Below are 17445 nucleotides of genomic sequence, written 5' to 3'. Positions count from 1 at the left end.
TGGTCGCCCCACCCAAAACCTCCATGGGTTGCTGGTGGAGGGAAGGTGGTGGATGGCATCTTGTTGGGTGAGATCACCCACCTCCTTCCCATTTTCTTGTTAGAAATTATATTTTATGTCATTCACGCCTTTCGTAATTATTAGGCATGGGATTCACGGGCTTGTCCCACATTTGACAAATATGTATCTAACGCAATTGACATACAATATACGCAAGAAGCCAACAATAATAATTAACTCCGAGTTATCACAAGGCCACCCAGTCAGATACAGCAATACACAAAATCCAGCATAAAATATCAAATATCCAAGTTGCTATAGATTAAGAATTTCAAATATTCATTTTCCATATGCTTCCAAAAATTCCAGGACTTATTAGAAGGGTGCTCGTTTTCGTCACTCTGAAAGTCTATCAACAAATATGCAGATTGCGGGGGGAAAAAGTAGTTAAAATTGAAATAATCTAAACTCATCTTTATTACTCCAGATACACCTAATCATACAAATGATGAAATCACTCAGAAATGAAAGAAGAAAAAAAAAAAAAAACTGAACTGCCTCTACAAATGGTTTACAACCCCGAGTACAGGTGAGAAAACTCCCCAAGTGCTATTTTCCTGTAATTCCAACTATTTTCGTATAGTAGTATGGCGAAGCAAGCGTTGTCACCCCAAAAGGCTGCTCAGGGTTTTGCAAACATCCCTTGCGTTAATGAGGAGAAATCATAATCCTTCCCTGATTGCGTAGCAGGAACGGATGATACTGTAGATGCTGGTTGAGGTTTACTCACTCCAGTGGTTGTGGCGCCATTGACTGGGGTAGCTTGGCCCATGGAATAAAGGCTGCAAACAAAGGAATGGCAACAATTATGAATATGAAGATTTACGGTGTTTAGCAAAACAACGGGGGACATTAACAACCACGCTGTGGGAAGGTGCAGATTCACTTTCACCTCCAGACAGATCATTAGAGCAAACCACAAGAAATAACAAAACAAATGGAGAAAAAAGTGAGAAAAAGAATCAAATTGTGAAGTGAAGAGTAATTTGTAGAAATAAAAACAATGCTGAAAGAATAAAAACCAAAACTTGAGGCAAGAGCATTCCCAAAGACAACCATCTTTGTAAGAATAGCATTTTGTTGTTAGTATTTATCTGCAACGAAGGCAACCGTTTTCCTCATCGAAAATCCTTAATATAAGCATCGTTTGCAAGAAAAATATGTACTTCTTGATATTCCTTCACACAAAGCAATAGGCTGCGGGTTCAAACCAAATGAGGCATTTGGGGCAGCAAAAACATATCCCACGAATTTAAGTTGAAATGAGGTAGGGTGGAGTCCTTGCATATGGGTAGTTTCCGATAGGGACACAAGAACACTAAACAAATGAGGAACACAAGAATGCTAAACAAATGTTCATACCTCCTGAAAGCTGTCTAGACAAAAGCTACTAAACAAAGCTTGAGACTTCCCATTAGGCAATGGCTGGGATAAGAGACCCATTACGCAAGTAACCATGACATCAAAAGGCCTTGCAACCAAACAAACACCAACTAGGCATCTAATATTTAACTCAATTGTTCACATGAAATTAGAACTAATTCAGTTGACAACTAAAACAACTTAACATAGATTACAATTCTCTGAAATTACTTATAAAAAAAAAACAATTCTCTGAAACAACTGTTGGTTTCTATTTTTGAGATCCCAAAATCCTTTTAGCCAACCAAAAAAAGATTAACAACATACCTAGATGTAGGGTATGGAACAGAGCTCCCCACTGGATGTGCTGCTCCCATGTTCCTTGTCTAACCCAGGAAGAAATATAACAAAATGAGAAATTCCCTAGATAGAAGTTACTACAAAAAGAACTATGAATTTAGGAAAGCCCAACTATGGACTTTTACCTGCATGAATGTCTGTACACTCTGCCCACCAGTTGGCATTATCATTCCAGGAATCTGAGGGCCAGTATTTGCCCAACTTTGAGCAGACAAATTGATACTGCCGTTGGACCCAGGTTGTTGCATAGCTCCAATAAATTTCGGTTCCCCACCAACAGATTTAGCTGCAGCAGCCATCAGAAGGGACTGTTTCTGAGCCAGCATCATTAGTTGTTGTTGATGAGCAGCAAATGGTGACACCATACTCGACTGCAACTCAAACCATGAATTCATATTCTGCTTATTTGCTTATTTGTTGGTTTTTCAAAATTTACCAGCTCAATCAATTAAGCCTAATTTTAAATTAGAAAAATAAACCTTTACACTGGAAATCCAAATAGAAAATAGAAGATTTATATAAATAAAAAATAAAGCTACCTAAAGTTTTTGTCACATACACTTCATAGAAATCTTGTAATTTTGTAAATGATGGTGAAATATATACCTTCTCAAAAAGGCTCATAATATCATTTTTCAAATCTTTCTTGGGTTTCTCTGACACTGAAGCAGGCATTACTGATGGTGAATCTTTAAAAAGATCCTCAATTCCAGTAGTCGATTGGGGACTATTTTCGACCGGCTTTGTTGGACCAGTTTTTTCGGCTGTTGACACTTCTTCATCAGCAGCTGCAGCTGCAAGAACCATAAAGATAAAATCACAACCATGATTCTCAACCTCAACACAATTGCAAAAAACATGTTCACAAAAAAAGGGATGAAACTAGCAAGACAGCTTTGATGATCCAGTAAGTGAAAAGAGGTGGCCAGTAGAGACATACACTGAAAACCTGCCCAAGCATTATCATCATGTGAAGCTGCCCCTGAGCCATTTTCACTTGGACCATCCATGGATAATATGTTGAAAAGGTCGGTTGCATAGTCTACTTTTGGTGGAGAGACAGTGGAAGCAGCATCTGAAGCCTGCTTTGCTGCTTCAGCTTGGGGCACTGCTGGTGCCGTTTCTATTTTCTCAACATGTTGAGGCTTCGGAACAGGAGTAACCTGCTAGTATGTATATATGTCATTCATAAAGAACCTATGCATTATATCTATTTTCAAATTTAGACAAAAAGGTTGATAACGGAAAAGGATAATCATTTTGAAAGAAATGAGGGAAAAACTGGATTCATGTAGGTTAACCAGTCTTAGCCAGTATAGATTAGGAGACAAAACAATGCATTAAATAATGCTGTATAGATTAGTCCATAATCCCTTCACTACATAGCTAATGCAGCATTGGTATTTGATTCGACAATTTTCTTCTGAATGTCATCAATAATTATGGCAATGATCAAATTTATCACCCTCATATGACAGCCATCCTATAACCGGTCCTTGGAGCAAAGGCTCAGAGAAGGATCCATTCGTTGATTTGAAAGTCTCGTGCTCAAAACACTGTAGCTACATAATCTATATAGAAATCAAAAAACTCTGACGACTTAAATACTTCCAGATACGCCTTGATATTTATAGTTTATCAAGATAACCACAATGATTAATACATTGGCTAGTTTTCTCCTAACCCATCACTATGCTTCCAAAAGCAAAAGGATGGCTTAGGTATGGGTATCTGGAAAGAAATCTGTGGGAGCAAAATGGCAATATAGGTTCCCAAGAATGGCCATTTACTTCGGCATTCAGTGATTAACAAATACAATAATTTTAATATTTAAGTTTCAATCCAACCAATAGGGTGGATTTTCAAAAAACACAAGTTAAATATTTGATTCTCATCTATTTACCTGATTTTGACTGTTGATTGAAATAAGTGACCAAATTAGAAATTGTTTACCCCTTTCACTTGATATGCATAATCCAAATCATTTAGGAAAGTGTGTGTTCCATTGTGATACCCCTAAGGGATCACTGTGATTTGTTTCCCCACATCGGGGATATCCAGAAACCAACCACCTAGAAAAGGACGTTTTATGTTGTGCAGTACTGCAAATATCTGGACGACTTAAGGAGTAATAGATAAAAGCAACCCTAAAGATGATACCAGTGTTCTAATGATTGTTAAAGTAACTAGATTGGCTCCCTCTCAGAAACTATAAACTGAACTGCTACAGCTTTGTCTCACTAGAAGAGAATACGATTAGGGACCATGGCCCCAATTTAGTTTTGTCCCTGACTACTAGGATGGGCTAGTCTTCACCAAAGACTGCCCACTGAAAATCTGAATATTACGAGCATTCTATTGGTATTGCCGAACCAAAAAGGATTAGAGTTCATTCAGAGATACTTTGGAAGCCATGAGATTCAATTGTATTCACCTTTTCCAAACAGGTATGTCTTTTGAAAAGAAAGACACACAAAAACAAATGGTAATCAACTAGGAAAAACAAATCAAGATACCTGCTCAGGTCCTTTAGGAGGAACAGGAACACTAATTCTTGTAGCAGAAGCAGTACCGGGCAGTCGAGTGTTCTTCCTTTCCTCAAATGTATTTTCAGAACTAGAAATATGGCCATGCCCAATTCTTTCCCCAGGCCTTTGCCAATGCACAGAAGCCTTGTCTTCCTGCACTCTAGTAGGTGATTTAGGTTTTCCATCCCTTGAAACCCATCTCTTCTCTTCATACCTAGAATTATACACTATTATTAGCATAACTAAAAAAAATGTAATCTTATTATTGTAATCAGATGCACATATCAAAGATAACAATGCGCTAAAATGATATAAAGAAATATACTAGCTCCTAGGGCTAACTCTTTACATACTTTGCACGAATAAAATTCTCAATTCCAACTCTATCGTAATTTGGGGGTAGCTCTGCTTCCCAGTAACTATTTGCCTTCTCATTTCCCATTGCTATGTAGAAACAAAAAAAAAACAAATTAAAATTGTGTAGGCAGTTTTTCAATCTTCAACGTGAAATCAATAAGGAAAAGTTCAAGTTCATGACCTAAAAGAAAAGCTTACAATGAATAAAGGCAACCTGCTCCGGAAGCCAAGTGTCCAGGGTAGCAGACCGCACCTGCAACCAAAGCCATTTTTGAATATCCAAATCAGCCTACCATGAAGAAAATTCATAAATTTGAAAGTGGAAACGGAATAATTGAGATGTAAGATGCAAAATATCACCTTTGATATGTGTACCCCAAGACTTCTGTGGATCCCAGAGCACTGCATGCATATAAAGATGCCTAAATTCACGCTAGCCCATCTTGGACCTCTGCATAGCAATTAGCTCATTATAAGCAACTTATCCAAGTAAAATGTACTGAACTAACAACATGCTTATGTTTGGAATAACCAAAGAAAAATCTTATTGTTGAGTGAATTTCTTCGAAATGTACTTAGAACTCTACTAGTGAACATTTTTTAAATCATCTCTTTTGGCTTCCTCGTTATAAAACTATTATATCTAGATCGAAGTCATTATAATATCCAGATCATCTCTTCAGAATTTTTAAAGTTACATACTTAGCTTTGCAGTCGGCACATTCCCTGTTCTCCGGCAATTTAAGAAGTCCTTCCAGTATCTGCATAAATTTGAAACAGTAAAGATAACTAGATAAGAATGTAATTGAGAGAACAGATTGGAGGAGCAAGAAAAGTAGATAACATTGAAGCAAAGGTCAGCATACAAACAAAAACGAAAACCAAATTGAACGAACAAGAGCGAAAACACAGTGTTGGCATCATTAAGCACAGTAGAACCATTACATTAGGTCTAAGAACGAACTAAAAATGGTGTACAAGAAACAACAGGGAAATTGATAAATGCCTCTTAAATGGTCCATAGGTCCAAAATTCAACCCAATGATCTCAATTCTAGTTTAAATATTTACACATATGCATCTCATATAACAAGCAACTGCTTGAAGAAATATAATTTGGCATGTTTTCCCATTGTCATGTGAAACAAATATACTTTTCCTCATACACCCAGTCTGGGAAGGGTCCACCAACCAAAAGAACCAATATGATGCGATTGCAAGTCAAGTTTACAATATGATAGACAGACTTGAGCGCAGAAAATTGATGGCTGCCCTATATATAGGATATCCATTATATCCTCCCACAAAGTTTAAAAAATATAATCAATAACTATATGGTTGTGAAAATGTTTTACATGAATAAGAATGAAAGGAGATGCAGTACATATGTATGATGTAATCCTAGAAGAATTCCAACCCTTCTGTTTCCATGTGCCACATCACCTTGAAGTAGTAAATTAAAACCTACCCGACAGAAAAAGGGGAAAAAAAGCACACTAGGTTCTGGTAGCATAGTTTTCTACTGAAAAAAATTGCATATTTGATCAAACCCAGTCATAAACAATATATTATAACGTGTAAGATTCAAATAGATGTAAACTCCTATCAAAGCATATCTAGGAGGGGTTTAACAAATAATCAAAGCAAATCCTACGAATTCTCCAACAACCCAATCAATCTCTCTCATTGCCCAAATATTACAAACTGATAATGTTAAAAGCAAACACCATATAAGACTGATAAGAACCGTGAATCTAATTAAAGACAACACGTTTTACAACATAAGCTTGACGTAAACACCATTCAATCAAATAGAAACACACCTACTGAACCCATATTCTAAATTCAGCATCCAAAACTCAAACCCCCCCTCCCCCCAACCCCCCCAACAAATTAGAAATAAAATAATAATAATAATAATAATAAAAGTGTCCAACGTCAACCAGATAAATAACCTTGTTCAAATCCGACACAAATCCCCAATACAACAAAATTAAAGGGAAAAAAAGGTGATCTCTCAGCACATAATCTGTGATAGAAAACAATTAGCACCGATCAACCAATCAATGGACCAAGAACATTTCAGGTCCAAACCACACAGATCAAATCCGAAATGTTCCCAAATCTTATACACCGGCAAATTAATCCCCCCAAAAGTTTCAAAATTTCCTTCCTGTGTCTTCCATTTCTCAGCACCCAATCAAATAGCATAATCGAAGATCAATGATCACAGGTAGTTTTGGGGGGAAAACAGTGTGGCAAACTCAACATTTCATCAAATATTGGGGCCTACAGCAAATAAAAAGAAGAATAGGAAGAAGAAGAAGGAGGAGGAGAATTTCGGACCTTTCTGTGCTTGGCGTTGAGCTCTTTGGAAACGTTGGCCTTCTCGTTCATGGTGTCCGCACAAACAAACAAAAAAACGAAAAACAAAAAACAAATCAAATATATGAACCAGAAGCACAAGAGAGAGGAAGACGAAGAACGAGGTCAAATTGGTCTTTTCACACCCTCTCTCTCTCTCTCTCCTCTCTCTAACTCGCCGTCTCTGATTACTAAGCGACGCGGAAAGAAAGAGGGATGGAAGCAGTGGTCGCTCTTGACTTTTATTTTCCCTGGCGTGGAGTTTCGCGCGTGTGCGCCTGAGCTTGGTGGCCGAGGTTTTTAATCTCCGGCACGTGTGGAGGGTGGGATCATGAGTGGAGGGGTCTACACAAGTTTCTGTGCGCTTTGGCTCAGTCGAATCATAAGTGGACAGGTTTCAACGACTTTTATTTCAGAGTTGCACAAGCCAGCAAAAAATAGGTTTTGTTTGTTAATGTGTTTTTTTGTGGTAATTTTTAGTTTTAGTTTTTAAAAAATGTTTTAATGTAATATAAAAGTGAATACTGTTTTATATTTTTAGGAGTTCTGTGTGTATTATTATTATTTTTTTGGTTTTTTGCTAATTTTTCTTTAATTTTAAAAACAAATAATAAAATGAGAATATATATAATGAAAAAAAAAAAAAAAGCCTACCAACCAAAAGTGCATTTGAAATTTGGTTAGGTAGGTTGTGAGTTGTTTGGAAAACAGTGGCTCAAGTAGATCAAGCAGAATAAACATAAACTCCAAACTCATCTTAAATACTACTCCTTCTCATATATATGATAGCTTGGGCACTTAATAAATATTTAATATTGGTTTTTGAAATTAAAGATTTAAAAAAATTCTAAAAAATTTTCATCACCTACCAGAGCTAATTATCACACAAACTACATCTTAATTTGGGAGCATCAAGATTTAATAATGTTTGTAAGAATAGAAACGCTTTTCTGCATTCTAACGTCTATTTCGCCTACATTTTTGTTGAGTTAGCATGCTTCATTTATCTTTAATTAAATAAATAAATAAAAAATCAATGGCCGATAAAAACATGCTGATTTAGCGAAAATGTAGACGAGATAGATTCTAAAAATGCAAAACTGCATTTCTGTTTGTAAGAAATATAGCAATTATTATTATTATTATTTTAAAAGGTAAAATGGCAAATTTGAATTGCTGTTGAGCAGGAGCTTTACAGCAGAATAGGTCATAGGCTCAGTAGTTTGATGGATGAAAACAATAAAAAGTGGAGGAATTATAGTGGGAATCTATCTATCCACTTAATAAGAAGTGGATGGCAAAAAGGTATTGGGGGTGCCCATGTGATGTCCACATGGCTTGATAGTTCATCCTCTTGTTCGTATCTTCGGCCAAGCATATATCAAAGATTTTTTTTTTTTTTTTTCTTTGAGAGTAAGATTTAATGGGTATAAGTCTCACGTTGAAAATATGTTACGCGTGTGAGTAGTTAATATTTTTTTTAAAGTGATTACATACACATTCCTGTTATAGAAATCTCAATGTCTGATTACCGTAAACTATATTGGTTACCATTGATGTCCTAGTGCGGCTCTCAGCTGGTATGTGCTATTATAGTCACGCTCAAATAAAATAATTACAATTAGTCTTTCTTACCTACCATTTTAATTATAAATATATATAAATAGTTGAGCCTTAAATACCAACATACCATATTATGATCTCTCAGAATCTCTAACAAGTGTATTAGAGTCCATGGTGGAGTATCGTATGATGCGGTGGGCTGAGTGGTCTAGATACAGACAAGAGCAAACTAGAGTCCATGGAGTAGGGACAAAATTGCATGACATGGGCAAACTCATATAACACACAAGTGTGCCATTTGAATAGTTTTCTAATGTGTACGTCAATCTCTCTACGGTAGTGATAATAGAGACACCGACGTGAGTGAATAGTCACCCACGCCAATTTATTTTATAATATAATTTTTTTTTAATATTACTGTTCATAGATTTTTTTTAATAATATTTGATATTATAATAAACCGGCGTGAGTGACTGTTCACTCACGCCGGCGTCTCCATTATCACTACTGATCTCTCTAATAAGTTGTATGAGAGTTAATGGTAGTGTGCAGTAAGGTACATTGGCTTGTGCACGGACAAGGATCCTTGGCATAGGCACAAATGAGAGTTCTTGGAATATGGACAAAGGTATATGATATGAGCAACCTTAATTTTTTTTTTTTTTTTTTTCGACATGTCCACGCAAGGAAAGGGGGAGAAGGGGTTCAAACTAGTGACCTCCGCTTCATGAGACGTGGTTCACAGCCGATTGAGCTACTTCTTAGGGACAATAAACTTAAAACTTAAAACTTATGCTTTTGAGTTAAGTAAAATTTTACCTTACTATATATTAGGCTCCCACCGAAAAACTTTTGGACGGTATCAATATATATATATAACAATACAAAAAAGCAGAGGAAGCAATCAAGAGAGAACCCCACTACTTGTAAATCACTTGTGTTGAGAAGTCTTCATCATTCGATTATTATTTATGTATTCTCTTCATTGTTTGTTTTTATCATACACTAAAATAAAAAATAAAATAAAAAAGACTTTGCTAATCAAGTTTATATCATTGGTTTGACAGCATCATTGGGGCTAATCATATATTCTATACAAGCAAAGCAATGCTGTACAACTTGATTCTCCTTTCCAAATTTCACACGTCTTTCAACTAACACGACTAGACAACCTTTTTTCTTTTCGTTTTGAAAACATATATATTGTCCTATTGTCTTGTTTTTTATTTTGAAAGGGTCCTATTGTCTCGTTATTTAGTCAAAAGAGAAACGCTAGCAACATATTGTCCTATTGTCTTGAATTATTGCTAGTTAATTCAATTATATAATGACCAATTACCATGCAGTTATGAGTCGCTGTGGAAGGTGAAATACTAAATTCAGCTCACCCTCCAGTTTCAATTGCAAGTCTTCAAATTGAGGTACAATTAAGTTGATCATATCAAATCATGTGTCATATTTTCTCTTGTATATTCGTCTAATTCCTTTTCTATTGTATTTTATATATATATATAGATGGAGCCATAAATTATTATGGACAAGGGTCACGAGTCAAAATATTTTGCTGTTAGGGGCCAATACCTGAGTACCTTATAAATTTTATATGTTGTTTTCCACGTAATAATCTCATGAACGTGTCACGTGTGCTTCAACTTCAATTAAGCTAATTTTAATATTCGTTAGTTTTCATGTAGGATTTTTATAAAAATGTGCTTCAACTTCAAGTAAAGTGGTGTTTGGGTCAGCTGTTTGTTGGGCTGGTAAGAGTGTGAGCTTCCATTTCACATATCAATCAATTTTTATTATTATTTAAATAAAAAAAATTCACAACAAAACCTTTTACCAATCGGCCCTTGATTTTAAAAATGAAATATGCTACGCTTACAAATAAATGTTACAAAAAAACTTTTATAACATGATGTGGCACAATATGATTGGGTTTCTCAAAAGTTAAATTTATTTTATTTCCAATCATATTGTGCTACTTCATGTTGTAAAATTTTTTTGTAAAATTTGTTTGTAACCGTAGTATTCCTCTTAAAAAATAGAGCAAAAGATTTGACCAAGCAAGACGCTGCGTTTTGTTCCGTAATACTTGTGAAAAATGAAAACGGGGGAGTTTTAAGAGAAACCGCGAAGGTGGCTGGTGCCTGATGGCGTTGGACTGCTTCTGTTTGTCTAGAGCTCTCTAATCGTCTCCTCCAAATATTCGTTGTCGTAGGGCTTTCGACGTCGCGACTTGTATGTTTCTCTTTCTCCCTCTCACTTTGTTTCTTCGTAGAGTTATTCGCCTAACTCCATCTTTTTATGGCATTCAATACTCTGTTTGGTGTCCAAGAATTTCGAGGAAGAGTGACGAAATTGAAAATTTTTGAATCACTTTTTGCGGAACAAGAAAATTCCAACTCAATTCTAATAAACCCGATGCCACTATCGTTTGAGGAAAATTTTTATATAAATTTTTATCTGTTTTTTCTTTATTTTCCATTGTTTTCGCACCAACCAAACCGTGGATTAGGGTTTACATGTCTCTAGAGTTTTAAGGAATGAATTGATTTTATTGTTGGTTTTACTGGCTTATTTAGAGTAACTTTGAAGGCAATATTTGATGGGAAAGTCTACTCGAGGCTTTGCCTTCAGGTGGAACAAGTTTATTTCTAGTGGATGTATCTGCATACCAAGGCTCTGCACACTCCATTTTGAGAATATTGATATACCAAGGCTTTGCTTGTAGAGAGCATTGGAGGACTGTGTCAAGCATTTGATGCTTGTGTTATTTGCAGACATTACGCGCACATCTCATTTGTGTTGTTAATATCACACTTAGTTGTCAAATCTGCTAGCTTTAATTCAAAATCAATGGTACAAATGAGAGTTTTGTTGAAGAGATGTTCAAATATAGTTTTCCTTTATGGATGCGGATGATGCGCTTTTTAGTTTCTTTATTTATTGTGGTCATACTTGGTCAAATTTTGCACTTTGTTCTGCCTTGTTTGTTTGTTTAAGTTGGGTGTACTCTCAACTGTGGTAAGTTGTTTTGTTGTACTGTTTAGTAGGTCTAGTCGAGAAGTGGATTAGTGAGATCATTTTAGGGGCAGCGTTGCTCTTTACCAGAAGACCATGGACAGTAGAGTTAGCACTCAGCCTAAAACCCAACAGAAGCAAACTGGGTATGAAGAGAAGAAGGCTGCAGTTGATGAAGAAATGAATAGAATGAAGCGACTTCCTGTGAACAGCACTTATGCTACTCATCGCTTGCGGGTCCTAAATAAAATATTGCAACTTATGTCCATTCAGGTTTGTGACATTGGACCTACATTTGTCATCTAAATCATACATTATAATTATTGCCACAGATGTTAGGTACTAAAACTGCTGCTACTTATTGTGTGGATATGGATTCAAGTACATAAGTCCAAAAGGATGTCTTTGGACAAGCGAGTGCAGCCTGACTCATGTTTTGTTATTGCTCGAATGGTAATTAAGATTCAGTTACCTAAAATAAAGATAATTACGAGTCTGGAAAAAGGAAATATTTTAGGAAAAAATAGGGACGTCGTGATCCATTATTGTTATTGACCTGTATGTCAATTTCTTTCCACATATAGAAATGTGGAAAGAGGGTAGATGCACCCTTTAGGTCTTTAAAGACCGTAGGACTATGAGTGATTTTGGGTTTCTACCATACAATTTTAGTGTTACATGACCATTTGTTTGATGAAATATAAGTTTGCTTAGTATACATTTTCAACTTCTGTGTATGTTATTATTATTATTTTTTTGTTTGAATATAAAGCTACATGTTATATGTATCTATGCCTTTTTATGTCAGAGAACTGCAGCACAGGATGCGGAGTTGGAGTTGCTTTTCGCTGGGCTGTCTCTGTGAACCAACCTGTGTAGGCACTGGTTAGTTTCAGTTGAATTGATCTTTTGGAATAAGTTTAAGTTTGTATTTTCCTTTGCATTATATATGATTTCTGTACCTATTAGTGTCCAGCATCTAGCAATTTTAACTTGCTTTGCAAAAGAGACCTCTCTTAGACTAACAATCTTGTTGCACTTGTCTATAAGGTGCGAGCCTTTGCCCGTTAAAAATGATTCTCTTGGACTCATGTCTTCATGGGGCTTGTCCAAGGTAGAGAACAGTTGCTCATTGTCAAATTTACGTTGTTTCATTTCTGGGAAACACGATATGTTTTATAGAGAGAAATTTTATATTTCATTTTCCAGTTGGGATGGATAAAGGTTTATACTGGCTGCCTCCACCTTGATGGAGTGGCTATGTAGCAGCACTAATGAAAGAAATTTAAATTCAATGATAGTTGTTTTCAGTGAATAAGTTGTGCCGTGTACATTTCAGTCATACTTCATCTTTTTGATGCAAAATCTGGTGAAAATACTTGGTCTTCGCTGAAATATTTGTAAAACATTGCTTTTGCAGATATAGTGACTGTGATTGATCTGATTTGTGGTTTTTATTGCAGAATGTCAGATCTTGGATTCTCTATACCTGGAAAAAAACCGTGGTGTATGCCTTTTAAACAATTTACGGAAGGTGGTGCATGTCTGGCACGCTGATGTTGGTGTTTGTGTATATCTTTTGTAGCTATGCCTGAGGACGTGCTCTGCACGTATGTATGGGTTGATAATACGGGAACAAGTATGCTAATATATTACACCTTTTTGCCTTTTTCATTTGAACAATTTACTCACTTGCGCACGATTAAATCTTTTTTCATGAGTAAAAATAAATTGATCGTTTTAAACCGTTCGATTAAATTTTAGTGAGGTGGTTGGTTTTAGACCGCAAATGGGAGAGATGTACATTTGAGGTGAGTCGCCAGACTCGCTACCAAAGACTCAAATGTGCCAATTCAGAAAATCTTACACAAATTCATGGATTATTGTGTATAAATGAATGCTATATACCATATTTTTATCTCATAATTATTTTATGGTGTTGATGTGGTAATTTTAATTAATTATTAATTTTTGTTTAAGAAAGACTATTATAAGGATTGATTGGTACCATCACATTAACATTGCAAAATAATTATAAGATAAAAATGTATTTTTTAAAGTTGCTCTCTTATGAATGAGTTTAACAATTTAATTTAGGAAAATACTAGGTATTCTTCAAGTGTTCTTCTGGTATTCTTTCATTTGCGATGTGACTTTTAAAATTACTGTTAAATTTGAGATTATTATTATTGATTTTTAATTTATTAATAATTTTAAAAATTATATCATAGTTGTGTGGACATAAAAAAAAATACTAAAAGAACACCTAATATTTTTCTAAAATTTATTTTATGCATTATATTTTGAAAATAATTTGGAACGTCTGCCGCGCTGAACTGACCGTAAGTCACCGTACGGTTGTTATTGTCTTGGTCAATGGTCAATGATTGTGGATCCATTGGACAAAGGTCTCGGCACCTAATCCCTCAAAGCATGAGCGTATATTGTAAAAAAAACCAGAAGTTGCCATCTTGCCTTGCTTTTCCAATATTTGAGAGAGATCAAAAGAGAGAGAGAGAGAGAGAGAAATGGGGGTTTGGGATTACATTTGTTCAACAGGTGACTCACTGAAACGGAACACACCTGATCTGACGGCCGTTAAGGGTTGGTGCTCGAGCTCTTATGGTTCCGGCTTGGCTGCCGTTACCATGATCGACAACGTTAGGATCAAGGCCACCCAGACGCTGAGCCAGCACATGTCGGACGAGGAAACCATGTCCAAGTTCCGCCTGGTCGCAGCCGATTTGGCCAAAAACGCTGCCGTTTATGGCTGCCAGGAGGGTCTCAAGATCATCCCAGGTCTGTTACTCCACCTCTTTTGGATTGGGCGTTAAATTGCTTTTTTCTCCACTATTTCTCTGGAGAACGGGAAGCTTAATTAAAGGAACTAGCTGTAGATTTATGATCACCCTACTTTTTTGAAAAAATAAAATAAAATACGAGACCATATACATATTAAAAGGGACAAAAATTCTATTTTAATAGACGATGCCAACTCGTAGAATAATTTATTTAAATAAAAGGTGATTTGATGGAATTAAATTTTGAACTCAGTATTTTTAGCTATGATACAATGTTAAATTAATACATATTTTAAAAACTTAAGCTTATAAAAAGAAATAAATTTAATTACTTAATTATTACTTTAACAAGTTTAGTGGATAGTTTATACAAAATCATCTCCAAAGTCTTGGCGAATAGGCTAAATTAAATCGGTTTTGGAGAAGATTATTTTAAGGGAAAAATACATTTTAGCCACTGAACTATATATCTACTTATTTGCACTTTGACTTTCAATGTTTAAAAAGCGACACTTGACCCCCCAAACTTTCAAATTGTTGCAATTCAACCATTTTGGCTTTTTTTTTTAAAAAAAAAAAAAAACTAAGGGTAATTTTTAAATTTTAAATTTTTATTTTTTAACTTAGGATGGGGACATTTTGGAAAAAAGAAAAAGTCAGAATGGTCGAATTGTAACAATTTGAAAGTTAATGGGATCAAGTGTCACTTTTTAAATATTGAAGGTCAAAGTACAAATAGGTAGACAGTTTAGGGGGGACAGAATATATTTTTCCTTTATTTTAAATTCATGGGAGGGAGACAATTTTGGACTCAGTTTTAGTTGATAATGGGTGCTTAGATAGTCGGATTAGATATGGAGATAATGTCCTATGCAAATATGGAACTCTAAAATGTCTTAAAAATGCATTGATGATGGAATGTTTTGGTAGCTTAATTGGTTTTCACTTCTCTTGTACTTTCTGCTGTATTTGCAGGGGGAACATTGGTTTATGAGACTGTCTCGCGATCAATTCGTGGTGAAAAGAAGTTTGAGCGTAATTGTGAAGTGGAGATGAAGGCATTGCAAGCCAGGGTAGCCAAACTGGAGGAAGAAGTCATTAAGAAGAAGTCTGAAGGTGATCTTGAGAGAGCAGATCAGAAGCATCATCAGCCTTGCGCAGATTTGAAGTCAAACGCTTATAAGAAACCTGAAGATGTGATAAGAGCTTTTATGAAGAAGGAATTCATATTCTTGGATGATCTGATGGTTCCTGAGGTTGGAAGAACTAGGAAGAACCCTAAGTAGATATTTAGATAACGTGGGTGGAGTGATGAAATGGTCAATTACTAGCAAGCCATGAGATTTCCTGGTATATATATGTTTCGTGTGTCTGACATTTTTCTATGTTGTGTAATGATATGGCATGTAATTATGGAGCAATTCAAGATGAACAGAAGGTAGTCAGGAAAGGAGGGCATTTGAAAAGGAGAAATATTATGAGTATTAAATATAGGAAAATATCAAAATAATTAATTTAGAAAAATGTTACTAGTACCAATGAATAAACTTTTTTTTGAAAACTCATAAGATTTCATTGAATCATCATAGAGTGAGAGCAAATTGCTCCACCCTAATAATATCAGCAATACAATCGGGCGGTATTCCTATCCATGTTTTCGTTATTTCTTGACTGGAGGCTAATTTGGCTAGCCTATGGGCTGCCTTATTTGTCTCACGTCTGCCATGCCCCATTTTCCATTGAGGGAAACCCTGAAGTACAATCCGAATATGCTCCACCAAATGTCCCACTTTGCTCCAAATGGGCTCCGACGCTAGCACCGAGTCCTCAATTAGTTTAGCATCGCCTTCCACGTGTAGGGCCTAAGGCTCCAGTTGGCGACAGAAATTGAGCGCCTCTAAAGCCGCCATCGCCTCTGCAACAATTGGGACACAGCAACCCGCTCGACTGATACACTGGGCTGCCTACATCACCCCCCAGTGATCTCGAATGACTATAAACTATCACATCATCATTTTAATATAAGATTTGATATTTATAGCATTTCTCATACATAAAACAATAGTAATAACATATCAATATGAAGAAATGGTTTCTCTTTTCTTATATTAAAAAATTCCTTCTCCTTTTTAGAAAAGATAAATGTTGCAATTTTTTATAATGTTCTCCTTGTATTTTCTTTGATCTTACGTGGATATTGTTTTTTGAAAGAAATATGAGAGAGTGGAGTAAATTTTTTTTTTTTCTTCTTCTGTATCTTTATAAAACAATAGTCATGTAAGATGAGATGGTAGCATTACTTGAAAAGAGAATATCACTTTTATAAATATAACGCCCCTCGGGCAAATCGTGCTATTAATCCCCTGCATTTTCAGCTCCACACGTGCTTGGCTCTTACCCCCTTCAAGAGTCGAGACCCATCAAGTCTTTAAGACGCTCCTAATCCTCCCCATCTATTTGAAATTGGCATATAAGCTCATAATCAAGAAATAATTAGCAGAGTTAAATGGTTATAACTGAAATTGTTTCTTTGCTCCAATCTCCGCCCTACTCAATGTTTTTATGGATTCGGCAGGATCCGAGAAGAGCGACCCAAATGAAATTCGATGGGCATATTTCGTGGATGTCTTTCCAAAGCTATGGAGTATGTGGATTTTTTTTCTTTTTTCAATGATTTAAAAACGAACAATTTAATTTTTTAAGTTAAGTTTTATATGTTTATATTTAATATATTTATATATTTTTTTTAAGAGCGACATATATCATTATTTTATTGGTGCTGATGTGATATATTAATAGAATCCGTCAAGTGTTTAGACGAAATTTGAGTGTATAGACTAAATTATTATTTTAACTTACCCCAAAGTGAATTATTTTTATACCACAATGAGCGAATCATTTAGGTCAACTATATAAATTGATTTTACATTTATCCCTATTTTTATTTCATAATGTTAACGTCACAGTTTCAGCTTTAACCAACTTTTAAATATATTTTTTTTAACAAGGCCATTTTAAGACTCGATC

The 17445-nt window shown here is 35.5% G+C and overlaps 2 protein-coding genes and 1 long non-coding RNA gene across 4 annotated transcripts; 2 read left to right on the top strand and 1 right to left on the bottom strand.

Annotated features, from left to right (window-relative positions):
• Nucleotides 1–294: 294 nt before the first annotated feature.
• Nucleotides 295–7266, bottom strand: LOC132175050 (ADP-ribosylation factor GTPase-activating protein AGD5). Of its 2 annotated transcripts, none has more exons than XM_059586856.1 (11): nt 7013–7266; nt 5370–5428; nt 5028–5118; nt 4866–4920; nt 4664–4754; nt 4299–4524; nt 2723–2948; nt 2389–2576; nt 1908–2153; nt 1750–1808; nt 295–842 (listed from the first exon to the last, which is right to left on the bottom strand). In XM_059586856.1, the coding sequence occupies exons 1-11, from the start codon at nt 7061–7063 to the stop codon at nt 683–685; spliced, it is 1452 nt and encodes a 483-aa protein (XP_059442839.1). In that variant the 5' UTR covers nt 7064–7266; the 3' UTR covers nt 295–682. The 2 variants fall into 2 exon arrangements, with proteins under 2 accessions (XP_059442839.1, XP_059442840.1); XM_059586857.1 differs by having other exon boundaries at nt 2723–2945; nt 7013–7265.
• A 3441-nt stretch (nt 7267–10707) lies between these two features.
• Nucleotides 10708–13304, top strand: LOC132175450 (uncharacterized). The gene is made up of 4 exons (XR_009439428.1): nt 10708–10834; nt 12426–12502; nt 12668–12731; nt 13081–13304. It is a non-coding gene; the product is annotated as an uncharacterized LOC132175450 (long non-coding RNA).
• Nucleotides 13305–14087: 783 nt separating this feature from the next.
• LOC132176211 (uncharacterized) lies at nt 14088–15909 on the top strand. The gene is made up of 2 exons (XM_059588350.1): nt 14088–14416; nt 15394–15909. Exons 1-2 carry the CDS (start codon nt 14146–14148, stop codon nt 15702–15704), a joined length of 582 nt encoding a protein of 193 aa, XP_059444333.1. The 5' UTR covers nt 14088–14145; the 3' UTR covers nt 15705–15909.
• Nucleotides 15910–17445: the final 1536 nt, after the last annotated feature.

The sequence above is a fragment of the Corylus avellana genome, chromosome ca3, assembly GCF_901000735.1.
Source record: "Corylus avellana chromosome ca3, CavTom2PMs-1.0".
Lineage (NCBI taxonomy): Eukaryota > Viridiplantae > Streptophyta > Magnoliopsida > Fagales > Betulaceae > Corylus > Corylus avellana.
The sequence above is the reverse complement of the archived record's forward strand: the minus strand, read 5'-3'. Positions and strand labels throughout refer to the sequence as shown.

Coding starts and splice junctions, on each gene's coding strand:
- LOC132175050 (XM_059586856.1), bottom strand. CDS start 7,063: ATGAACGAGAAGGCCAACGTTTCCAAAGAGCTCAACGCCAAGCACAGA. Junction 2,577..2,722: donor TGCTTGGGCAGGTTTTCAGT/GTATGTCTCTAC, acceptor TGGTTCTTGCAG/CTGCAGCTGCTGATGAAGAA. Junction 2,154..2,388: donor TTATGAGCCTTTTTGAGAAG/GTATATATTTCA, acceptor TTTGAGTTGCAG/TCGAGTATGGTGTCACCATT.
- LOC132176211 (XM_059588350.1), top strand. CDS start 14,146: ATGGGGGTTTGGGATTACATTTGTTCAACAGGTGACTCACTGAAACGG. Junction 14,417..15,393: donor GGGTCTCAAGATCATCCCAG/GTCTGTTACTCC, acceptor CTGTATTTGCAG/GGGGAACATTGGTTTATGAG.